Here is a 26,951-nt window from a genome sequence, read left to right on the forward strand (position 1 = left end):
AAATACCTCCTCCACGAAAGTACAATGTTATTGTGAAAAATGTCAAGAGGAAAGAAGGGAAAAGAGGTGGTATACGAGACTTGGGAAAGTGTTGATTGGGAAGGGGAGATAACCATGTGTCTCTTTAGAAAAAAACAGGGGGTTTGTCAAAAACAAGTATTGGTTTTGTAAAAAATAACTAGAGTAAAGCAGGAAGTGGGGCAAGAGATTTGGAAAAGAAGGGAGCAAAGCATGATTATGAGTAAGGGGTTTGTATAAAAAGAGTGTAAAGTGAAGACGAGTAAGGGGCCTGTAAAAAATGAAAAGAGAGCGAATGCACGCGCGAGCCCCGATCCAAGATGGCTGACTGATCTGGGAGCTCCGTGCAATGTCAGACGTTTTTTTACCGCTGGAGCCGTTTTTTTTTTGTTGGTGCTTGGAATATAATGGCTGTGGGATGTTTTGGTGAGCATTTTTTATGTTCTTAAGGTCGCCTAGCTATTTTTCAGACTCTTTAATTACGCTTTTATTTTTCTCCTCATGAGAGCGGCCATTTTGAATAATTTTTGCTCATCATTACAGTGTACTTATCGGTTTTTTCTTTGAATATTTGATGGCTCTGCTTGCAGTTTTTTGCGCAAGCCATGTAATTTATTTTTGCTGTCTCATCAACATTTATTTGGAGTTCCTGTGTCACTCGTCTCCTTATTGAAGGCTTTTATTTTTATATGGGCAAACTAAAGAAAAGAAAATCTCTGTCGCATCAGTTCTCCTTAACTGACAAACTCTCGCAGTTTTTACAATTGGACACTTCTGCTGCAGCGTCTTCTTCTATGTCAAAGATATCTTCCTCATCCTCTTCTTCACCTAAAGTTTCTCAGAATATTTCTACAACTACCCATAAAAGAGTCAAGCAGGACCCCCCTTCACCAGTAAAATCTCCCTCGCCGATCTCTCTTAAGCTTGTGCTTGACGAAATATGCGCATTGCATCCTTTCATCAAAGAAACTAATTCTTGGATACAAAATCTTGATACTAAGTGGTCTCAAATGGAAGGGAGAGTCTCTGCCTTGGAGCAAAGAGTCAGGGATGTGCAGGATGAAACACATAAAATTGCGAGTTTGGAGAAGGAAGTGGCAGCTTTGAAGACACTTGCGGAAGATTTGGAAAACAGAAACTGACGCAATAATCTTCGTCTTTATGGATTACAGGAGGGTCTTGAAGGGAGTGACCCAATTTCATTTTTCGCTTCATTTTTTCCACAGTTCGTGGGCCTTCCATCTTCTACAGTATTGAACATCCAAAGGGCACATCGCATTGGTCATCGTCCTCCGCACACCTCCACATCTAATCCAAGAGGCGTGATTATTTTCTTTCTTGAATTTACTGATTTGTTGAAAATTCTTAATGCTGCCAAAGCCAAAAAACAAATCTCTTGGCAGGTAAGTAAAATTTTCATCTCACAGGATGTGCCCAGAGCTACAGCAAACAGGAGGAAATAATGTTTGGATCTTCATCCACAACTTCGTGACTTGGGAGCTCGTTTTGGATTATTCCATCCGTGTTTGTTCAAAGTGACATATCAAAAAAAGACTACTTCATATACCTCTCCTGCACCTCTTCGTGATTTTCTAAGACTACACTCTACAAACCCTATGGAGACAGCTGGTCCCTCTACACGTTGACTATAAACATTTCTTAATCTAGTATGCCCTTGTTCATTGTTCATTACCAATACAATATAGTTGATGGTCCTTCCTATGCAGTTTATACAGTATACTATATTGATGTGACTACAGGCCCTCTTTGTTAATGTATTGTTTTCTTTTCACAGGTTCCTGGTGTTCTATAATCATGAGTTTTGCTCGTAACTTTTGTTCATTGATGTGTTCTGTTCCCTTGCTCTTGCTGTGCCGTCTTCAGTCTGTGCTGTCGTCACCCCTCCCCTATTGTTCATTCATCTCAGGTATGTTTTTGCAGTCGTCTCTATTTGGCATGTACTGTCTCTTCTTTTTTTCTTGAATATTTCCATCTTTTTTCTTGTTGTTTTCCCTTTATTCTTCTCTCTTTTTGTTTTTCCTGTTTTCCTTTCCCCTATATGTACTTTCAGTTATTTATGGTACAAGACCTTTCGTATATATATATATATATATATATGGCTATTGACGTAAGAAGTCAGAGTTATTTCTTGGAATGTTAAAGGATTTATTAACCCAATTAAAAGGCAGAGAATTTTATCTCATTTAGCTAAATATAATCCTGACTAGGTTCTTTTACAAGAGACCGATTTGATGATTCTGAAGCTCTGAAACTTAAAAGAGGTTGGGTTTGCAATGTTTTTACTTCTCCTTCATCTACAAAGGAAAATGGTGTAATTGTGCTCTGCCATAAAAAATTATCAGTTAAGGTTATTTCACAAGACTCAGATTCCAATGGTAGATGGCTCTTTGTGAGGCTAAGTATTAATGGGATTATAATGACTGTTGGTAATATTTATGGTCCTCATAACTCAGATTTCTTTTTTGGCCTACTATTACTAAACAATGTTTGCATTATAATGATGAATTGTTTCTTCTTGGAGGGGATTGCAAACAAATTATTGATCCTTTTATAGATAGGCATTCTGTGTTTAAGTTTTCTCCCCATAAAATGCATAAACAATTTAAGGCATTTTTCACACAATGTCATTTAATTGATTCATGGAGAACTTGTAATCCTGGTAGTAGGGATTTTTCGTTTTATTCTCCACCACATGGTTCCTTATCTAGACTTGACCATATTTGTGTTTCTAAATCACTATCCCAAAAATCTCATTAACTCCTCTATTGAACCTATGGTAATATCTGATCATGCTCCAGTCATCACAGATTTTGACTTACTCCTGGGGCATCCCAAGTCCAATAGGTGGCGATTTAATAATTCTTTTTTGCTTGATTCTAAATTTTTCCACTTCCTTTGTTACCTTTGCGGAGGAATTTTTCAGATTTAATGAGGATTCTCACGTTTCTTCACAATTGTTATGGGATTCGTTTAAGGCTGCGGCTCGTGGTCATATAATAAATTTTGTCTCTAATAAAAAGAAAACTTTTAATGCCCAGCATCAATCTCTGCTTCTCAAAATTAAACGGTTAGAACATCAATATTATTCTTCCTCCTCTAATTTTAATCTACAAGAATTTATTCAAGCAAAAATGCAATTTAACAAAATCTCAACGGATAATGCCTCCACTTTTCTTCTATGTAGTAGTGCCCGTTATTATGGTGGTCGAAATAGATCGGGGAAACTTCTGGCTAATTATTTAAAAGTACCAAAGCAACGCCATACTGTGAAGTCTATAGTTACAGATACTGGTAAGTCCCTTTTTAAAAATGAAGATATCTTAGTTAAATTTGTTAATTATTGCCAGACACTTTATACTCCTGAGTCAGTCCTGACCTCCTTGCAGATTGATGATTATTAAAGAACATTCCAAACCCTAATAAGACACTTGTTGATGCTACTTCACTTGAAGTAGATATTTCTTCGTTAGAAATTTTTAAAGCTCTTCAATCTCTAAAAAAAGGTAAAACTCCCGATCCGGATGGATTTACAGTGGAATGTTTTCTACATTTTTCTGATATTATACTTCCCAAACTTTTTCAGCTTTTTCAATTCTTCATGGGGGTCTGGTTGTATGGGGGGAACATTTCAAGAAGCTTCGATTTGCTTAATTCCATACTTTCTGTAAAAATTATAGACCAATCTCTCTTCTCAATACAGATTATAAAATCTTTGCTAAATTATTAGCCCTACGTCTTGATACCCTTTTACCTGCGCTGATAAGTAAGGACCAAACGGGTTTTGTTAAAGGTAGACTTACTTCTGACAACTCTAGAACATTTGTCAATGTACTCAGCAAAGCTCCCACTCTTTCGTACTCTTTAGCAGCAATTTCCATAGATGCTGAGAAAGCGTTTGATCGGTTAGACTGGTCTTTGTTTTTAAAAGCTTTAGCCTGGCATGGTTTAGGGCCTCATTTAATTTCATTTATCTCTTTGCTTTATCAATCCCCATTGGCATCGGTATTGGTGAGTGGGAAATTGTCCAGATACTTTGTATTACATCGTGGTGTTCGTCAAGGGTGTCCGCTCTCTCCACTCCTATTTATTCTAGTTCTAGAGCCCTTTCTATCCTGTATTCGAAATAACTTTAAAATTGAGGGTTTCCATTACAGTGAGAAACACTTAAAATTAACGGCTTATGCAGATGATATACTTTTATATATCTCAAATCCTGAACTCTCAATTCCGTTTCTACTTCGGGAGCTTGAAGACTTTTCTTTGATTTCAGGTTATAAGATAAATTCGGATAAAATTGAAATCCTTCCTCTAACAAAATGTTGTTTTAGAGCATCGTTTGATATTACTGGCTTTCACTGGAATTTTTCCAAAATTAAATATTTAGGTATTTGGTTCTCCTCATCCATTAAAAAGTCAGTTGAAGTAAATTTCTCTGATTCTTTAGAGAAGGTTGATAAATCGATTTTGTCATCGAATCCCTTATTTTTATCTTGGTGGGGTCGTCTTGACTCTGAAAAAATTAAGATTTCTCCTAACATTTGATATATACTATCCATGATTCCGCTTTCTCTACCTGCTACTTTTTTTAAACAATTGGACTCCAGATTGTCTAAATTCCTCTGGAACAATAAGAAATCTAGAATTTCCCTTAGTCATCTTCGTCATTCTAAAAAGGAGGGACAAGCTAATTTTCCTGATTTCAGACTATGGGGGTCATTCTGACCCTGGCGGCCGGTGACCGCCAGGGTCACCGACCACGGGAGCACCGCCAACAGGCTGGCGGTGCTCCCGAGGGCATTCTGACCGCGGCGGTTCAGCCGTGGCCAGAAAGGGTAAACCGACGGTCTCCCGCCGGTTTACCACTGCCCTTGTGAATCCTCCATGGCTGCGGAGCACGCTCCGCAGCCATGGGGATTCTGACACCCCCTACCGCCATCCTGGAGACCCGCCAGGAACAGGATGGCGGTAGGGGGTGCCGCGGGGCCCCTGGGGGCCCCTGCAGTGCCCATGCCTATGGCATGGGCACTGCAGGGGCCCCCGTAAGAGGGCCCCGCAAAGTATTTCAGTGTCTGCTTTGCAGACACTGAAATACGCGACGGGTGCAACTGCACCCGTCGCACCCCTGCAACTACGCCGGCTCAATTCTGAGCCGGCGTCCTCGTTGCAGGGGCATTTCCTCTGGGCCGGCGGGCGCTCTTTTGGAGAGCGCCCGCCGGCCCAGAGGAAATGTCTGAATGGCCGCTGCGGTCTTTTGACCGCGGTGCGGTCATTCAGCGGCGGTACCTTGGCGGATGGCCTCCGCCGTCCGCCAAGGTCAAAATGACCCCCTATATCCTTTTGTCTGCGTCAAGCTTCTAGATGGATCTCTCTGTCAGGTTCTATGTTTACTCCCTTATGGTTGGATAGTGAATGTTCTTTTCTTCTGCCTTTTTCCCCTTGTGAGGTGGTATCCTTTTCTTATAATATTTCGCTTATCTCCTCCCCGCTTCTTAAACATACTTGTGCTCTCCTGCGTTCTCACTATTTACCTCCATCCGTCACTTACTCCTCTTTTCTGAGTTCTCCTATTTCGCATAATCTTCTCATCACTATCAATAAAAAACCTTTATTTTGGAAATCCTGGAGACAAAGGAATATAGCGTGGGTCAAGGATTTATTCTCCAATGATATTCCACTTTCTTTTTCACAATTCCAACTTCTATTTCATTGTCCCAATTCATTTATACCTAAATCTCTTCTTCTTATTAATATTATTCTTGATGTACCTTTTACTTTGCCTTCCCATCCTTCTTCTTCGGAATTACCCCTTTCTTTGTCCACCTTTCTTACCTCATATCCTAAGGCATCAAATATCTATAAGCTTTTTCATTCTCCTGTTTTGACACGTCCTAAATCTAAAATTGAGTCTCAATGGGAATTGGATTTGGGATGTACCTGGACTGTTTCCTTTTGGAATAAGTTGTGGCATCGTTCTTATAAAATATCTAGATCAGCTTCTACCACACAGTCACTTTTCCCTCTTTACCACAGAATTTATTTTACCCCTTCTACTGTAGCAACATTTTCTGTATCCTCTACTTCAAACTAATGGTCCTGCGATAGCCCAAAGAGAGATCTTATGCATATCCTTTTTGAATGTCCCCCCCGTCTCTTTTTGGAGAAAAGTTTGGCGTCAGCTTACCTCCATTTTTTATTTGCGATCCCAATTATCTCCCTCATTGCTTTTTCTAGGTAGCCTCTCTGCGGATATTGTTTTAGATGATGATAATTTAAAACTGTTAGATCTCATGTTAGCTTTGGTCTTTCAGAAAATTACTCTTAATTGGAAAAATTCATCCAACATTTCCTATAAGGCTTGGTGGTATAATGTTTGCCATTATCATAGACTAAGTATTGCTTTTACCTCTTTGTGCTGCCCCTCCATAAATAGAGATTTGTACTGGTTACCTTTGATTGATCATCTTAATGCTGTTGCTTGTAATTCTACTAATTGTACATTATCTGAGAATTTTAAGCCACCATGAATTCTTTATTTTCTCTGTTTTTAAGTGATTTTAAATTTAGTTTAACTTTATGCTTTATTGAATATCACTTTTGTTTCTTTTTTTTTTTTAACTCTTTAAGATCCAATGTACCTTTCCTATTTTAACTGGTCTCGTTCTGTTTTCATTGTTTTTCCCCCATTTTATACTTTAAAATGTTAAACAACTTTTACAATTCCTTTCAAAATTATATTACTATCTTTGCGACAGATATCTTACATTGTTATTATGTGACTCATATGTATCTTGTTTTTAATAAAGCTGATTTACCATAAAAAAATGAAAAGGGAGCAAACCGGGAGGAGGAGTTAGTGTTTTTTAATTAAAAAACAGGAGGAAAGATGGAGTAGGAGTAACAGATTTATATAAAGAACAGGGAGTAAAGATAAATTAGGGCTGAGGGGTTTATAAGAAAAAATATGAGTGAATCAGGAGGGGTAGCAAGGGGCTTGTAAAAAAACAGGAGTAAAATGGGAGCGGGAGTAAGGAGTTTGTAAAAAGAGGGGAGGAAAGCAGGGTGGTTACTATCGTAAGGATTCATGGAAGGCATTGAAAGCAGAGAAGAGGGTCATTAAGTAAAAGGAGAAAAGGGACTGAGAGTTAGAGGAAATCCCTTTTAGAAGAACCAAAAAACAGCCTAAGGAATGGAATTTTTCGTCGAGTAAGGATTTTATAAGCTTTGTTTTCTCAACATGATGATCCAATACTGAGAAAAGAAAATGGTCCACATGGGTTAGACACATTTCATCAGAACAATTTTCTTTAATCTGTTTTTTCAATCATACAGCATACAACCATAAATAAAAATGGGGTTAACATATTTTCCTATGAAGTGACAATGTTTCTAGAATACAGCACCCAGGGCAGTCAAAGGCACCATACAAACAGCTCTCACAGCACCATTACTGCACAGCTAACACTGATTCTAGGTGGATGAATCAATTACTCTGGACTGGATGGTTCATGCTAGAAGGCACCTGGACACATAGCCTGCCACTTGCTTGTGGCCTCCTGTTCCAGTTTGTTCCAACCTGATCCAGTTGCCGCCATTTGACCTTGTGGCACAGCCACTGCCTGAGTTTTCCCACCTTGCTTTTCTTTTTCACTGTTTTCCCCCTCAGCAAAAGCCCTGCACACCGCAGGACCTACTTAATGAAGGCAGCAGTGCAACTACAGTAGTAAGCCATTGGTCACCTAGCCTACCACTTGCCTGTGTCCTCCAGTTCCTGCTTGCTCTAGTCTGATTCAGTTTCGACCATTTGACCAAGTGACAGCGCAGATGACTGGGTTTTCCCGCTAACTGCTCTTCCTGCCAACAGAAGCCTCAACCGCACCAGGACTTAATCAATGCAGGCCGTATTGTAGCCGGACTAGTAGGCACCTGGGAACCTAGCCTGCCACTTGCCTGTGACCTCTAGTTCTTGCTTCTTCCAGCCTGATCTAGTAGCCACCATTTGACAAGTGACACTGCTACTGCCCGGGTTTTCCTTCCCACCAGAGCCAAAGGCAAGCCTGAATGCACCTGTCCACACTTGAATCACACCCAGCACCACGACCCCTGGCCCTTCTGCCATCTACAGATAGACCATCACAGTGCTCTACACCCTTGACCCCCAATGCATTAACATACAGTGCCACCACACTGACTCACTATACACAGTAGGACCTTGAACCTGCATCCAATTCACCTGCCACAGCACACACACCTGACCGCCAACCAGCCCCGACCCAAACACATCACAGACACCATCTGAACAAAAACATCAACTCACAAGTGCATTTTTCAACACATGCTCACTTTTCAAATACACCACCAAGATTTGAGACCTCATCTCCACTCTCACACCCAACATCCCTTCCTCATTGAAAACTGGCTCAACCCCACTTCTGTGTCCTACTTTGCCACCGCAATACCCGGAAGGTACAAGATCACCCACTGCAACCTCATCAACAAGCCTGGTGGAAGGATCACCATCATACACAAGGAATCCATCCAATGCACAACCATAAATGGCATCACCCTAGCCATAGAACACCACAACTTCTGACTCTAAACAGACAGCAAAACCACCATCAAGTGCACCCTTGCCTTCCGTCCTCCAGCACCATCTCCAGCTTTCTGCAACTTCATCATCCCCCACACCACTGTGAGAAAGTAGCCTCTTTCTAGCCTTGTTACCCCACTTTTGGCCTGTTTGTGAGTATATCTCAGGGTGTTTTCACTGTCTCACTGGGATCCTGCTAGCCAGGGCCCAGTGCTCATAGTGAAAACCATATGTTGTCAGTATGTTTGTTATGTGTCACTGGGACCCTGCTAGCCAGGAACCAAGTGCTCATACGTTTGTGGCCTATATGTGTTCCCTGTGTGATGCCTAACTGTCTCACTGAGGCTCTGCTAACCAGAACCTCAGTGGTTATGCTCTCTCTTTACTTTAAAATTTGTCACTAACAGGCTAGTGACTAAATTTACCATTTCACATTGGCACACTGGTACACCCATATATTTCCCTAGTATATGGTACTGAGGTACCCAGGGTATTGGGGTTCCAGGAGATCCCTATGGGCTGCAGCATTTCTTTTGCCACCCGTAAGGAGCTCTAACAATTCTTACACAGGCCTGCCAGTGCAGCCTGAGTGAAATAACGTCCACGGTTTTTCACAGCCATTTACCATTGCACTTAAGTAAGTTATAAATCACCTATATGTCTAAGCTTCACCTGGTGAAGGTTGGGTGCAAAGTTATTTAGTATGTGGGCACCCTGGCACTAGCCAAGGTGCCCCCACATCGTTCAGGGCAAATTCCCCAGACTTTGTGAGAGCGGGGACACCATTACACATGTGCACTATACATAGGTCACTACCTATGTATAGCGTCACAATGGTAACTCTGAACATGGCCATGTAACATGTCTAAGATCATGGAATTGTCACCCCCTATGCCATTCTGGCATTGGGGGTGACAATTCCATGATTCCCCGGGTCTCTAGCATAGTACCCGGGTACTGCCAAACTGCCTTTCCAGGGTCTCCACTGCAGCTGCTGCTGCTTCCAACCCCTCAGACAGGTTTCTGCTCTCCTGGGGTCCAGGCAGACCTGGCCCAGGAAGGCAGAACAAAGGATTTCCTCTGAGAGAGGGTGTAACACCCTCTCCCTTTGGAAATAGGTGTGAAGGCTGGGGAGGAGTAGCCTCCCCCAGCCTCTGGAAATGCTTCGATGGGCACAGATGGTGCCCATCTCTGCATAAGCCAGTCTACACCGGTTCAGGGATCCCCCAGCCTTGCTTTGGCACGAAACTGGACAAAGGAAAGGGGAGTGACCACTCCCCTGACCGGCACCTCCCAGGGGAGGTGCCCAGAGCTCCTCCAGTGTGTCCCAGACCTCTGCCATCTTGGATTTAGAGGTGCTGGGGGCACACTGGACTGCTCTGAGTGGCCAGTGCCAGCAGGTGACGTCAGAGGCTCCTTCTGATAGGCTCTTACCTCTCTTGGTAGCCAATCCTCCTTCCTTGGTAGCCAAACCTCCTTTTCTGGCTATATAGGGTCTCTGCTTTGGGGAATTCTTTAGATAACGAATGCAAGAGCTCACCAGAGTTCCTCTGCATCTCCCTCTTCACCTTCTACCAAAGGATCGACCGCTGACTGCTCAGGACGCCTGCAAAACCGCAACAAAGTAGCAAGACGACTACTAGCAACCTTGTATCGCCTCATCCTGCCGGCTTTCTCGACTGTTTCCAGGTGGTGCATGCTCTGTGGGTAGCCTGCCTCCTCCCTGCACCAGGAGCTCTGAAGAAATCTCCTGTGGGTCGACGGAATCTTCCCCCTGCTAACACAGGCACCAAAAAACTGCAACTCTGGTCCTCTGGGTCCCCTCTCATCCTGACGAGCGTGGTGCCTGGAACTCAGCAACTCTGTCCAAGTGACTCCCACAGTCTAGTGACTCTTCAGTCCACGTTTGGTGGAGGTAAGTCCTTGCCTTCCCACGCTAGACTGCATTGCTGGGTACTGCGTGATTTGCAGCTGCTCCGGCTCCTGTGCACTCTTCCAGGATTTCCTTCATGCACAGCCAAGCCTGGGTCCCCGACACTCCTTCCTACAGTGCACAACCTTCTGAGTTGTCCTCCGGCGTCATGGGACTCCCTTTTGTGACTTTGCGTGGACTCCGGTTTACTTTCCTTCCAAGTGCCTTTTCAGGTACTTTTGCGTGTGTTGCCTGCTTCTGTGAGGGCTCCCTGAGTTGCTGGGTGCCCCCTCTGTCTCCTCCTCCAAGTGGTGACATCCTGGTCCCTTCTGGGCCACAGCAGTACCCAAAAACCTCTACCGCAACCCTTGCAGCTAGCAAGGCTTGTTTGCGGTCTTTCTGCATGGGAACACCTCTGCAAGCTTCATCGCAATGTGGTACATCTGTCTTCCAAAGGAGAAGTCCCTAGCTCTCTTCTTTCTTGCAGAACTCCAAGCTTCTTCCATCTGGTGGCAGCTTCCTTGCACCCTCAGCTGGCATTTCCTGGGCTTCTGCCCACTCTCGACACTGTCGTGACTATTGGACTTGGTCCCCTTGTCTTACAGGTACTCAGGTCCGGAAATCCACTGTTGTTGCATTGCTGGTGTTTGTTCTTCCTGCAGAATCCCCCTATCACGGCTTCTGTGCTTTCTGGGGGTAGTAGGTGCACTTTACACCTACTTTTTAGGGTCTTGGGGTGGGCTATTTTTCTAACCCTCACTGTTTTCTTACAGTCCCAGAGACCCTCTACAAGCTCACATAGGTTTGGGGTCCATTCGTGGTTCTTATTCCACTTTTGGAGTATATGGTTTGTGTTGCCCCTATACCTATGTGCTCCTATTGCAATCTATTGTAATTCTACACTGTTTGCATTACTTTTCTTGCTATTACTTACCTAAGTTTGGTTTGTGCACATATATCTTGTGTATATATCTTATACTTATACTGAGGGTACTCACTGAAATACTTTTGGCATATTGTCATAAAAATAAAGTACCTTTATTTTTAGTACATCTGTGTATTGTGTTTTCTTAAGATATTGTGCATATGACACCAGTGGTATAGTAGGAGCTTTACATGTCTCCTCGTTCAGCCTTAGCTGCTTTGCCATAGCTACCTTCTATCAGCCTAAGCTGCTAGAAACACCTCTCCTACACTAATAAGGGATAACTGGACCTGGCAAAAGGTGTAAGTACCTCTGGTACCCACTACAAGCCAGGCCAGCCTCCTACAACCATGGACTCCAACAACTAAATTTTCTTCAGCCACCACAACTTCCATCTTGATGACCACAATGACATCAACACTACCAACCTCCTTGACAGCATGAACAACACAGGACTTACCCATCTCACCCATAACCCCACGCACACCGCAGGACATATGCTAGATTCCATCTTCACCTCCAGCGACCGCATCAGGTACAGACTAACCACTCCATCGTCCACTTCAACATCACCAGCTCATGGGACTCTGCCCCCTGTCTTTCCAGTGCCCCCCACCATAGCTGGAGCGAAGTCTCAAGGGACACATGGATCAATGCCTTCAACACCACATACCCCATCTACTCCAACAACCTACACCAGAAAGTCAGAAACTTCAACAATTGGATCACCAACTGTGCTGACAGCATCGCTCCCATCAACAATAACACCCATAGAAGGTCTACCAAGCAGGCTAGCTGGTACACTGAAGACCTCAGAACCACTAAACAACACTGTAAACAAGCAGAAAGGAGGCGGCACACTAGGAGGGACACAACCAGCAAGATCACTTTCAAACCGCCCTCAACCTCTACCACAACAGTTGAGAGAAGTGAAGTGAAAGGCCTTAGCCTCATGCAAGGAATCAAGCTCCAATAACATCCAAGAGATCGTCAACATCGTCAAAGAATTCTCCATCACCTCAGCAGCAACAAACAACATTACCCCCTCACAGGAACTCAGAGAGAACCTTGCAAACTTCTTTCATGATAAGATCACCAACATCTACAGAAACTTCATACCCCAACTCAAGGCCACTGACTTCTTCGAGCAATACAACAACCCCTTTACCACAACAGTCATCCGACCAACCAAATGGAGCCAGCTCGCCCCACTTGATACCACCTCCATCATGAACTCTGTCCACTCGGGGGTCTTAACTGACTCATGCCCTCACCACATCTTCTACCTAGGTGAAGCCAGAATCAGCCATGTACTCATCATCTTGTTCAACAATTCAATTGCCACAGTGACACAGAAGGCAAACCCCTACTAAAGAAACCATTGGCAGACCCAAGCAAATTCAACAAATACTGATTTATCTCTCTGCTCCTGTTTCCAACCAAAGTATTAGAAAAAGCCATCAACCAACAACTCTCCTCACATCTGGAACAGAACCTCCTACATCGAATCCTTCCAATCTTGATTCTGCAGCAACCACAGCACAGAGGCAGCCCTCATTGTGGCTACAAATGGTATCCAAGCCCTACTCAATTGAGGAGAGACTGTGGCTCTGATCCTCATAGAACTCTCAACAGCCTTCGATATGGTCTCTCACCACACACTGATCACAAGGCTGCACAACATAGGCATCCAAGGAGAAGCTCTCAGATGGATTGCCTCTTTCTTCACTGGAAGAATGCAAAAAGTCTGCCTTCACGTCCGAATCCAAGGAAACCATCTGTAGAGTATCCTTGCTCAGCCCCCCTCTTCAACACTTATATGACACCTCTGCTCAGCATTTTAAAACCCATGGACTGTATCCTATACTAAACACACAATTCATCCTCTCCCTCTCTGAATACATCACCAACTCAAGAACATCCACAACTGCATGACAAATGTTGCCAGCTGGATGAAGGACAACTGCCTGAAGCTCAACACAGACAAGAAAAAGGTACTGATCTTCGGAAACAAAAGCTCCCAATGGGACAGATCCTGGTGGCCTCAGAACTCGGACCCACTCCGACCCCCACGGACCACACTAGGAACCTAGGCATCATTCTGGGCAACAAGTTAACCATAATGACTCAGGTCAACTCCGTCCCTTCCTCCTGCTTCTTTTTCCTCCGCAAGCTTTGTAAGATATTCAAATGGCTACCCAAAAGCTCAAGATGCACTATCACCCAGGGCCTTATCGGCGGCCAACTGGACTATGGCAATCCTTTCTACGTAGGGATCGCAGCTCACCTCAGGCGACTACAGATCATACAGAAAGTTGAAGCTCCTACCTCAGGGAACTCCACTGGCTTCCTGTACAGAAAAGATGCCAATTTAAGCTCTTGACCTATGCATACATGGTCATACACAACTGCGGACCTGCCTACTTGAACACCACATGAACTTCCAGGAGCCCACCAGACACCTCTACTCCATTTCCCTTTCTCTAACCCTCATCCCCACCCAACATAGCACATGCGAAGGTCACTCTGTCTCCTACCTAGCAGCAAACACATATAATAACAAGCTGCCATTTCATCCCAGGACAATCCCACCTTTTCCAGAGTTCCAAAAGTCCCTAAAGACCAAAAAATGCAGGTAATTATCTGGACCTTGCCAGTGCCTGGATACCCTCACAGGAGACAAGAAGCGCTCTACAAATCTATTGATTCATTGATGCTGTAAAGGATCGATGTTTGTGCCTTTTCAGTATATACCACTGTTGCAACTTGTGATACATATTGACTGGGGTGTGAGCCATTTTCAAGCAGCAACCACAATCCTACTCAGCCTAAGGCACAAGTAAACCCCAAATTAACCTGTGCTCAACCCCCGGTAGCTTGGCACAGAGCAGTCAGTCTTAACTTATAGGCAATGTCCAAGGTATTTGTGCAACATTTCAAAGAGTAACACAGTGAAAACACACCACAAAAAGGAGTGCACAACAGAGTCAGAAAAATAGGGTAGTTTTTAATAAATGAACCAAGACCAGAATGACAAAAATTCCAATCAGTAGAACTGGAGATATTGAATTTTAAAGTTTTTAAAGAAAATAGCACAACAAAGCGTAAAGTTCCAACTGTGGAAATCATCGTGCGGGTCTGGGCCAATAGTTCAGGCCAACCAGGATAGAGCGTGATCTGACAATAGGGACCCAGTTAGGCATGCGCACCAAAAGTATTTTTAAACACAGTTTTCAATGCTTTGCGTGGATCTGCAACAAAGGTGAATTGCGCAGCCGAGTTGATGTGTCAGTTCAGAGTTGTGGCGAAACAGTGGTGGGAGTTCCTGTTGCAGCAAAAATCCAGACGACGGGCTTGCGACGCAAAGTCCAGCATAGGAGATGCAATGCGCAGTTCTGGTGATATGTCAGATGCAAAAAGCTGCGAGGCTGCGTTGCAGAGTCCAGCATTGTGGCCTCTGTCGATGAGAGATGTGAGGGCCTGCGCCGAGGGTGCGTTGTGCAGTGGCAAGTCTGAAGGGGTGGCTTCAGCAGTGATGCAAATCATTGCTATGGGTCCATTCCACACAGTGGTGGCAATGCATCAGTTCTGCTCGGGTCTGCGCTGCACAGCAGAGGAGAGGCGTTGATTCCACTGGATCCACCTTAGGCTGACTTCCAAGGGTACAGGACTGGGGAGGCACCACTTGGTAGGGCAGACTCACAGATGGCAGAGGCCTGGTGCAGATTAAAGGTTTTTGGAAGTCTTTTGTGTCCCTGGGGCTTCGGATCAGGAGGCCAGCTACCTAAGCCTTCGAGTCACTCTGAGTTCAAGAGATGCACGTGCAGTCCTTCTCACCCAGGAGAGAGGGCAGCAGATCAGCACAGCAAAGCAGGAGTTTAGCAGAGTGGTAGCCCTCCAGCAGCACAGAAGTCTTTTTCTAGTATCTAATGTACATCATCTATACCCTGGTGCCCTGGTTCTGGAAGGTGGGAGAAGCTTCGAGACAATGGCTTTGCTGTGCAAGGAAGTACGTGCCTCCACTGCCTTGGCTCTGAGCTGGCTGGAGTGACAATGCAGGGTTTGTTAAGCCCTTTGTTTGTGGACAGGGCACAGCCTATTCAGGTGTATGTGAGGCTGTGCCCAGCTCCTCTCTTGCATCCTGCCTGTGATGGCCCATCAAGTCACCCCTAAGCTACCACTGTGTGTGATTGTCTAGGAGGAACATGCAAAGCCCAACTGATAAAATATACACCCAGTCATATGACCAGATACAGGCTACAGGCACCAAATGGCTAAGGCAGGAAAATGCAAACTTTCTAAAAGAGGCATTTTCAGAATTGCAATTTAAAATCTGACTTCATAATTGGTTACGATTTTAAATTGTGATTCCAGAGAAACCATACTTGAAGGCGTGATCTCGTCCTATTTGTAAGTGAATGTATAAATGTAATAAGCTAACTCCAATGTTACTCTATGGGAGAGATAGGCCTTACAATAGTGAAACACAAATTTAAGAGTTTTACAGGTTTTTCACTACCAGGACATGTAAAACTTAAAAGTACATGTCCTCATTTTTAAATACATTGCACCCGCCCTCTCAGCTGTCCAGGGCCTCCCTTAGGAATGTCTTATAGGTATTAAAAAGGTAGGTTGGGCTTGGTAAAAGGTTTATTTTGCCAGGTCAAGATGACAGTTTAAACTGCACACACAGGCTTTCCAAATGGCAGGCCTGAGACAAGTTTTAAAGGCCTATTTAAGAGGGTGGCACAAGCAGTACTGCAGGCCCACTAGTAGCATTTGATTTACAGGCCCTGAGCACATGTTGTGCCAGTTTACTAGGAACTTATAAGTAAATTACATATGCCAATTGGGGATAAGCCAATATTACCACGTTTATAGGAGAGAGCACACGCACTTTAGCATTGTTAAGCAGTGGTAAAATGTGCAGAGTTCTAATGCCGTTAAAAAAAAGTTGAGAATGAAGGCAAAAAGTTGGGGGAAAGACCACCCAGCAGCTGACAGGTCTAAAAAACACAAAGTTGGGTAATCTCCAAACATTTGAAAGCTGTCAGTCTCAAATCGACTTCATTTGTAAAGTTTAGGGAAAAAGTGGGGGTGTGCACCGTTTAACTTTAGAGGGTCAGGAGATGCCACCCTAGATAAAGGTGGTTGGTTTCTTGATTTCATCTACTTTACTGGTGGACGTCACCATCTTTTCTGGTGGAAGGTTTAACTTCTCCACCACCAATCGCCTGCAGGCTAATATCTCATCTGACAGGTATAAAAATGTCAGACTGCAGGTAACTCCCTCCCAAGCTATCCCCATTGCCACTCACAGTTCTGAGTGACAGCAGGGAAAAACTGAAGAACCTAGGCCCCATCTGCCGTCTTCCAAATCCACTTCCAACTTAAGGAGCATAACTTTTAGAGTGCAGAGAGTGCAATCATGCACGATGTGTAATGTGAAAGATGAGTGACTACGAGAGTTGTGATGGGATGACTAGTGGGGTATTGTGACCATGAGTGGCAGCAAAAACATATTTGATGTCACAGAGGGTTGCATTTCATCACTATATGTTTTTTTTAAACTTCACTACCTGTGCACTTTTAGAAGCTGGTGAAGTTTACTAAGCAATGATACAAACAATCAGCATATGCGATTCTGTGCAAACCTAGCAACAAGCACTCGTATCTAGACTAAAGGTCAGGCTTAGCACTTACAGACACCTGGATTATTGTCCACTGTTTGAACATTAAGCATAAACATACATGTTCTTAATGGCTAGGGTGGTTTGTAAAGAACTCTTCAACGAACTGTGGCTGCGTCAATGTTTGCAGTTTTGATGCTCTGCTTTCAATTGAAGCAGCCTTACCAGAGTCACAGAGGATGCATAGAATACTTTGAAGAGGCAGGCAAGGGGCCTCCATTCCTGGTTTTATCATAACAATATAGAGTGTGCCTTTCGTACAATAGAAAATGACAACCTGAACTACATAAACTACGGAATAGTGCAAAAATATAGCATATTTTACTGGTGTTTGTTTATAAAATTTTATAGGCACGTTTATTATTTAATTACTTTTGTATAAACGTCTGTATGGATTACATGCCGCAAAAAAATGCATTGCAAACCCAGGGCAAGCACGAATAACGTCTTACTGAGTAATTTTCACTTTTAATAACCAACGGAATGCTCATTAATTATATTCCAAAATGCTTGATAGAAGCAGCAAGAGTTTAGCAAACTGTATCTAAGGATTTACTTGATTATCACAGTGGTGGTGCCTAACTTACTTGCTTAGCAGTACCGGTTAACAGTTAGTATAGTGGGGCATCACATGCAGCATCAGCTATAAATGATGTGGGAATAGGATTTTAATTGCCTGCTGAAACATAATAACACTAGATTTAGAGAGGTGGAAAGAAGGTAATTGCTAGAAGTTAATGATACCCATCTATATTAACCAACTGTGTCGAATAGTCTGAGTGTTCAGTTTATTTTTTGTACAAGGTAAACCTCTCGTTATCATAATACTACAATATGTTTCATCACTTAACCTCTATTGATTGAAGGCCTTATTATTTTTAGGTGTGGCTTCAAATTGAAGCTGTTTGCAATACCTACTGGCATCAATTCATTGAAATATACAGAGAGGGCATGGCCTCCCAGGACAGGAGTAATTCTTTCTCGCCCTGTTGTTTTGGCCATTAGATGTATTGTTCAACTTTGTAAAGAGTGCTTGCATTTCAATTCAAGAGCGACTGATTTACATCTCAAAAGTACTCTGAATCATGGCACACACATGTCTTTATTGCATAAATACACTGTATACACAATACACACTTTTTTGTTGTTTTCACTTCAGTAGTATTTTTAAAAAATATATTTTAGTCAGGAATCTTGTGAGGCACACATACATGTACACATATAGGTTTGACACATACAATAGCGCACATAATCCAGCTGTTTAAAACTAAACAACCCTTGGCAAGTCAATAGCTCTGGCTTTAGTGTGGTAACACATGGAGACACAAGCATGCATAGGTGCAGTTGGCATGTATTAGCTCATCAAATCAAGATCTACGGGCTGTAGCAATACATAATTTTCTTTGAACTACCTACTCACTAAAAAAGTGAACTTCACAACAAATTCCTAAATTTGGCTCACAGGCCTGAATCCGTGAATTTTCTATGAAGAAATGTAATCGACATATGCAGAATTTCCAAAAAATACAGTACGATCCAAAAGGTAGCTCTGTTGGCAGCTGCATGCTTTCCCCACAGTTAAATGTAGTTCTATATGTATCTCAGGAAGAACAAGGCAAAAGTGAGGCTTTAAGTGCAGCTTTCAACAATAAACAAGATGGTGCAAGGAATGACTGAATTAATCTCAGCCACTGGAGATCGTTCATTGCGCATTCCAGTCCGCCATTTTTACGGCCATTCTAATCAGAGACCTGCCAAAAACAATGACCTGGAATGCGGCCAACAGCGATCGTTAGTGGCTGATTTTAATGCAAGCATTGCTTCCATCACTTTGTTGTTTGTTTACATGTGGCTTGGACATGTAACACTCCATGTTTAAAGGTGGTATGAGGGAATGAAATTTTACATGAAAAATATTTGTTCAAGTAAAGAAAACAAAAACACGAGCCTACCCTCACTCTACTCCTGCTGACCTGCTTATTGTTGGCAATGCAAACATTCTTCACACTTTTGTTTAGGAGATACATACAACATGTGGAAAAATATGCCTATCACAGATTACTCTGACGTTCACTTGGAATTTCTGTAAACATGGTCAGAAAATCGAACTCTCTTGACTCATAAACAGATAACCTGGAGGGCTATACAACTTCTTTGTGAATTAATCCCTAAGAATATGGTGTCCTTTACAGATTTATATTGCTCTAGTCTCTGTCTCACTTCCCTAATCCCATTCCCTGCATTACAGTCTTTATCCCCTCGGTTCTCTCTGTAACCCTTTTCCTCAACCACTTGCATATTTTTCCCTTCTATTAAGGTTATTTCTTTAGTTTTTTACTTCCATCCTCTATTATTTGAGTCTTTTCACCCATCTCATCTAGTGAGTGAATGACTAGCGTGAGCACATGACTGAGAGGAACCAAGGGCCAGATGCACTAACATTAGAAACACTGATTTTCTATTTGCAATTAACTCTTAATTGTAATTAGGAAATTAGTATTCCTAATGCATGAAATGCTTTATTCCCAAATAGTGATTCCTAGCAGATTGTTAAAATACACACCTCATGAATATTAATGAAGTAGTTTGCAATTTACGACCGTAATGCAGGTATTGCAGTCATCACAGGGATGGCGGCCTACTAAGGTCAGCAGACCACCAGGTCTGTGATTGCTTTTAAATAAAGCATTTTTTTTAATGTTTAAAGGGAACCAGGATGTGTTTAAAAAGAAAACTTTGAAGTTTCATTTTTGAAGAGCAGGCAGTGGTCCTTTGGACCACTGACAGCATTTAAAAAATATTTTTTCAACTTTCTTAAAGAGGACCACTTCCCATTTGCAAATTGTTACCACCACTTTTCAGATGGTTGTAAAGTATTACTGTTTTGTGACCAGAATTCAGGCGTAACACAATAATTCATACCGCACTGATTTGGTATTTGAAAGGGACGTTCAAAGGAAACACATTCCAAATACCAAATCATATATGGTATTCGGAATTTGGGAACAAGTTACAGAGTCACATTTTGCATTTTTTATATTAGAAAAATCACTCTTATGGTTGCAAGCAGCCCAATTGTGTGAATCGAGACGTTTGCAAGCAGAAAAATGCTTTGTGCATCTAACCCCAAGTAAGCATGTTAGTCAACGTTTAACTTAGTGAGTGAGGGAGTGATTGTGGCAGTGAATGAATACGTGGCATTGTGAGTGAGGGAGCAAGCGAGGAGGTGAGCAAGTGAGTAAGATTCAAATAAGTCCATTGGCAACCTGAATGTAATACTCAGATGCCATGTTGATAGCACTGAAATTTTATGTCAGACTCCATAAAGCATAAATTGCCCTGATAGTTTACCTCAACCCTCTCTGGGAGGAGTCCATTTTGAAAGCTGATAGGGGATATCTAGCTTCATGACCATTCTTACTTTGCACTTATGCAGCTATTGTTAGTGCAAATATTGATGGTGATTTTAGTCCATGGGGCAGCAACAGGCCTAACCTTTGTCTGTATTCTGAAAGCAAAAAAAACCCATAAAACTATGGCCTGATCACTGAGCCATATTTCACTTAATGGGTCATTGAGCATCACAAATTCAGGCTCTCAACCTAAGATTGATCAGAGGTCCCTTCAATGAGCACCAGTGGTTTGGGAAAATATGAACATGTGCTATCTTCAGTGCCTTGACGCGCAAGCCAGTAGCTGTAAGCACCTTATACATACGTAATTATCACTATGCACATCACTTCTGTGCCTTGTTCCTCCTTAATCGTGCCTTGATTTGCCTTTTCTTATTTCCCCATTGTCTTCTTATGTGCGCTGTTTCTTTCTTAATCTCATTTTCCATCTATTTCTTTCTCCTTTAGTCCCCTCGCTTTGCTCTTTGCCTTTCATTTTGTCCCTCTCTTTGTTTTTCTCCCATTTTCACTCAATTAGTTTCATTTTGTTCTGACTAAACCTCTCCTTTTCCTGTTTTGGCTCTCACGATTCTCCTCTCGTCTTATCCTCCCTTTTCTCTCTATACGCACGCTTTCCCACGTTCCCTTCTTTTGCTTCCTGGTCTTCCTCTCTTGGCTCAGAGCTCCATTCTTCCACCGCAATCCCAACTGGCAAGACAAAGGAGCGCGTGCAGCATGCTAAGAAGGAAAACAACACGTTGAGCTGGGAAATGGGGATAAGTAGGTACTTCAGGCTTCTTAATAAGAGGGAAACAATACTGCGACACGTGAAAAACGGAGAGTCCAGTGTCTCTATTTGCAGGTTGTGTAAAATTCCACCCTTTGGCTAATGTAGTCTCTGAGGCCAATAACCCTCTCCTCCAGGCCGGACAGTGTAGCCGATTTAGCCATTAACGCTTCACTCCCCTCTTGTAGTTCTGTCTCGATTTCTGAAAATAAATGTTATAAAAGATTAAATAAATGTGTGATAAACACGGTGGAAAGGGCTGCAGGAGTAAATTTGATTAGACAAAAATAAGCACATGAAATTCCATTGACAAGCACAGATGCCTCACAATTCGTAATGCATAAATCAAAATCAACCAATATGCTTTTTAGGATGTACTTATGCAGTTCTGATGGGTGACAGTCCCTTTCTTTGCACTACAAGGCTTGTTTTAGAGCAGTGGTTTTAAATCCTTTTAATGCTGTTCTCCCCCAGTGGGGAAAAAAATCATCGGGCCTACTTCATTAATTTTCTCAATTATTCTATTAAGTTGGCAATGTTTAAATATGTTTGGACTTATTTAAACATTCCAGTTAAGCTCTGTTATCATTTTAAAAATGCAATAAATTATTTTCTGCTTAAAACAAAACATATTGGCCCTCATTCCGAGCCTGGCGGGCGGCGGAGGCCGCCCGCCAGGCTTCCCCCCTCCGAAATACCGCTCTGCGGTCGTAAGACCGCGGAGGGTATTCCGAGTTTTCCCCTGGGCTGGCGGGCGGTCTTCACAAGACCGCCCGCCAGCCCAGGGGAAAACTCCCTTCCCACGATGACGCCGGCTCGTAATAGAGCCGGCGGAGTGGGAAGGTGCGACGGGTGCAGTTGCACCCGTCGCGTATTTCAGTGTCTGCTTTGCAGACACTGAAATACTTTTAGGGGCCCTCTTACGGGGGCCCCTGCCGTGCCCATGCCATAGGCATGGGCACGGCAGGGGCCCCCAGGGGCCCCGCGACTCCCCCTCCCGCCATCCGGTTCCCGGCGGGAGAACCGCCAGGAACTGGATGGCGGGAGGGGGAGTCGGAATCCTCCATGGCTGCGGAGCGCGCTCCGCAGCCATGGAGGATTCCTACGAGCGGCGGAAAGTCAGCGGGAGACCGCTGGCTTTCCGCGTCTGACCGCGGCTAAACCGCCGCGGTCAGAATGCTCGTAGGAGCACCGCCAGCCTGTTGGCGGTGCTCCCGTGGTCGGTGGCCCTGGCGGCCACCGACCGCCAGGGTCGGAATGACCCGCATTATCTTCATAATGCTCTTTTTGGCCAGAGTCTGGTACCCCCCGGGATCACTTGAGGCCCCCAGTTTGAAGACCCCTGTTTTAGAGGTAAAGAGATCCTGCAACATTTTCCATTTCCTGGTCGCTATATCCTGGCAGAGGGTGAGCTATCTTGCACACAGCACACATACATTCGACCTCTTGTCTGTGACTTTGAATCCTTTATTTAAGTGTATCTGTTGAGGCTGTAGAAAAGTGTCATCAACTCAAGACCTACTGCGCCCCTCTTCAATCGGGTAGATTGACATGTGTAGGAGAACCTTCCACCCGAGTACCATTAAAGTGAGCAAATGTTTCAAATGTTATTTGCATTGCTGCACAATGAAATGAGTTCGGTCCAAGCACCAGAAAAAATACAAGTTAATTTTATTATTTAATGCTGTTCAGAGCTCTGCCTTTCAGCTGCAGGGCAATAAAGAGAGACCACTGTCTGGAAGTAGGAATGATTCTAATTTGTTGGTGAGAACTGATTTCACACTGTAAACAGGAATCATTCCCAGGGCCACTAGCATGCTGCAACTCTGAAGCTGTAGCGTTAACTCAAAATTACTGACTTTCCACATAATCCACCATCAACTGCATAATTTACAGATGTAACTCTCCATTGTCCTCCAAAATATGTTTCTAATACAGGCGGACTTATTAAAGAAAAAGCAAAAAAAAAAAAAAAAGACGTGAGACCGTATGTACAAAGCATTTTTCCAGTCGCAAATATCTTCATATATCTAGTCCATGTTGTGCTGCTGTGGTGGGCTCCATCCAAAGGTTAACTGGTCTCTTCTCACAATCCTGGCATAAAACCGGTACTCAAATAGCAAAATAATACTGTCACAAAATGTGCTGCATTATACCATATACTTTGCTTTTTCTTGCATCAACAATTAGTCAACTCTGCTGCATATTTTGGGCTTGTATTTCCATTTACGTCTAATAGCCCTGATTATGTGACAAACTTATTTCAGTTATGGTACTGCTAATTAGTATCTATGGGCCAGATGTACCAATATTACGAATACTGATTTCCTAACTGTGATTATCTCAGATCAGGAAATCAGTATTCCTAATGTATGAAGCTTTTTATTTCCAAATAGCAGTTTCAAGAAGGTCACAAATCAATCTACCTTATGAATACTAATGAGGTAGGTGGCAATTTGTTACCCATTAGGGATTGCAGCCATCACACAGAATGGTGGCCTGCTGAGGTCAGCAGACCACGATGCCTGTGACTTCTTTTCAATAAAGCAATCTTTAAAAAAAAAAAATGGAGCCTGTTTTCCGTAAAGAAACATGGGATGTGTTTAAAAAAAAAGAAAAAGTTTGAAATTTAACTTTTTAAGAGTAGGCAAAGGTATGTGGGACCACTGCCTGCTCTTAAAAAAATATTTTTTCAACATTCTCAAAGGGGAAGTTGGTCCCAAGGGGACCCATTCCCATTTGTGAATGTGTTGCCAACACTTTTAGAATGGTGGCAAAGTATTACTGTTTTGTGACCAGAATTCGGTTTCAAACAGTAATACATGCCATACTGATTCGGTATTTGGAAGAGATGCCCAAAACAAGTTCCTTTCAAATACTGAATCATACATGCAAATTGCAGTTCAGTATAATAAGTTACCAAATCGCATTATGCATTTTATACATTTGGAAACGCATTTCTATGGTCGTAAATGGCCTGCTTTAGTGAATCGGGCCGTTTGCGACTGGAAAATTGCTTTCTACATCTGACCCAAAAGTCTTAATCTGGAAAGGGCATTATAAAATACATCACACCAATATTTGGTTAAAAAAAAGGGGCAGGAGATCAATAGCTAAAAGAGCTCAGCCTAATTCTGGGCTACCCTTAAAACGCACATAGCAAAAACACTGCCACCAGTGTGCTAGAAATTTCTATGAATTAATCACATTTGTCTAATACTTGATTTTAATTCTGCTGACAATAAAACCAACTCCTGTCCAAAACTCGGAATGGCTCTTACTATCTCAATTGAAGTTCATGTATGGTCACTAAACAGCCACATAATCATAGACGTGTTCTCCTAGCTATTTCAGCATCTGTATTTGAAGCCTCAATTGTGGTAGGCCGCATTTGTATTACCACCAGTAGGAAATGTTATGGTGGTACTAATTTAGCTGTTGCAATTGGTGCGAGGCGCATTGCATTGTGCATTAAGCTGACGATTTTGTAATTTTTTCTGATGATTGCTATAACTAGTATTTACAGCATCCACTGAATGCATCTGCATTAAGGGAACTTCTGTAGCAATCTACAGAGCCTCGGGGTCCATCACACCAGTAAGTAACCAAATATCATGTTGCATAAATATAACATTAGTTCAATGTCACGGCTAGTCTCAACAAAGCAAACGCACTGCTATTTCCAGATATCTTTCTCCACAAGGACAGGAAGCAGACGTTTAACGAACCCTGATGGTATGGTATATTATGGTGTGGTAAGTAAGTGGAAATGTCGTCATACCTTCCATCCTGGACACCATGCTCATGGAGTCTTGGAAGAGACTTTCAGCTTCTGCCTGAATGCTCTTTATGCTGGCACCAAGTGCCCCCAGGTCCGGGGACTGCCCAACTCTGCTCTTCAGTAGGGCATACTTCTGCTTTACCAGCTCAAAGCCCTGAGAGAAAAGCCAAAGAAAGGTATACATGAATGTTTAGCTATAGCAAATCCCACAGCCAGCCTGAAAACAATGCAGACAACACCAGCAAAATATACATGCTATGCAAAATCAAAACTACTACGAATTGGTAGGTGGTGTGGGTACTGAAGGTCCCCCTGTATAGCAGCTATGGCCAATGAGATGCCAAAGGAAAGGTAATAAGGGACAGTGGGGCGGACTGGAGGAGGTCATTAACTGGGTAAATGTGGATTTATTTATGTATTTTGAGCTTTTATAAGGTGCATAAAAACACTATAGAGAATGATGTATCATAACACCTGGGAAGGGAAAGATTTTTTTTTTATTAAGACGTTTAAGGGCCTCAAAGTCCACAGATATCCTTGATTATTAGGAAGGTGGATAGGAAAGGCTAATTTGAATGCTACGATCAAATGATCTCATACATTTCGATTTGGGAGTGGTGCAGGATTCGGATCTATGTGGACCAATTCACACCTTAAGATTGTAAATGCGTCTTACTTGCAGAACAGTTACTTGCTGTTATGAGCTGACCTTAGTGCTCAAACATTACTGGCCTCAGGTTCATGGGTGTTTTCTGCAGGACTCTAACAACCTTTTCTTCCAGTCTCTGATTGCCACGTCTATACACTGTTAGTATGTCATTAATTACACTGTGAAAAAGCTAAGGAGTGTAATTATACCAAATACTACTTACATTTAATTATGTGTTGCTGATAATGGAATTACTGCCAGTAGCCCAGGCTTGACATGATTATATACCAAAGTATACTCTGCTAGCCTTTGCAGAAATAGTATCCACAAGCCGTGCTCTAGTCTGCAGACACAGTTCCTGATTTATCCTCTGCCACCTTTAATTAAACCGTCTCCTTCCATTGTACAACCCCAGGTGGGAGGCCGTTTACAATACCAACAGTGGCTGTCAATACTGGGTACATAAAGAGTGCTTTTGCCTAAGGAACTGCGTGGGGCACTTGGCTTTGACTTGCATCCTTCCTCTAAATCTGTTACTTGTCATTTACCCCTTCAGAGAGGTCTCTCAATTGGTCAATATTTCTTAACTTTAATGTGTGCGCACTTTATGATAAATAATCTGCAGGATAGCATAGTCCTTTACCAAGAGTTTTTAATAAAAGAAAGCACTGAGGAGCAACACAACCAGGGGCTAAATACAAACGAGCTTTGAAAGTACAACACAGGTTAAAAGAAGTGAGTACCTAAAATCTTTACACACAGTTTCTCTTGTTACCTGTTGTGCCTTGCCCGCATGAGCACTGGCTTCCATTGAGGCTTCCTGAGCCTGGCGCGCTCCTTGTTGGTTCTGGTTTGCCTCCAGGCGTAGACGGTTGACTTGTTCACTAAAGCCACGCATACGTCCATTTAAATCCTTCAAAATCTTCTCGGACGGTGTCAACACAAGCTGAATCTGAACAAAATGAGAGTAAGGTCATCTTTCGAGCAGCAATTGGTCATGAATGGATGATACAGTCAGTTCTGGCAAAGATTTGCAGAGCACGATGCACATGAGGTATGTCCAGAAATGCTTGTGGTGCTGCTCCAAATTACAAGATTGGGAGACAAAGGCATAGTCTTTCTCTTGTAATAAGAAAGTATGTCAGTGAGGAGTCCTGCAAGGCCACCTTTTCTTGTCTCTGTTTTTTAA

The 26,951-nt window shown here is 42.9% G+C and overlaps 1 protein-coding gene across 1 annotated transcript in view; it reads right to left on the reverse strand.

Annotated features, from left to right (window-relative positions):
• Nucleotides 1-18,236: 18,236 nt before the first annotated feature.
• The window catches only part of LAMB3 (laminin subunit beta 3), a 179,172-nt gene continuing 170,457 nt past the window's right edge, over nucleotides 18,237-26,951 (reverse strand). The window contains exons 21-23 of the mRNA XM_069238627.1: nucleotides 26,538-26,714; nucleotides 25,114-25,267; nucleotides 18,237-21,534 (exon numbers count right to left, since the gene is read on the reverse strand). Coding sequence (XP_069094728.1) covers nucleotides 21,398-21,534; nucleotides 25,114-25,267; nucleotides 26,538-26,714 — 468 coding nt within the window. The 3' untranslated portion in view covers nucleotides 18,237-21,397. The remainder of the gene's footprint in view (nucleotides 21,535-25,113; nucleotides 25,268-26,537; nucleotides 26,715-26,951) is intronic.

This window comes from Pleurodeles waltl, chromosome 6 (genome assembly GCF_031143425.1).
Source record: "Pleurodeles waltl isolate 20211129_DDA chromosome 6, aPleWal1.hap1.20221129, whole genome shotgun sequence".
Lineage (NCBI taxonomy): Eukaryota > Metazoa > Chordata > Amphibia > Caudata > Salamandridae > Pleurodeles > Pleurodeles waltl.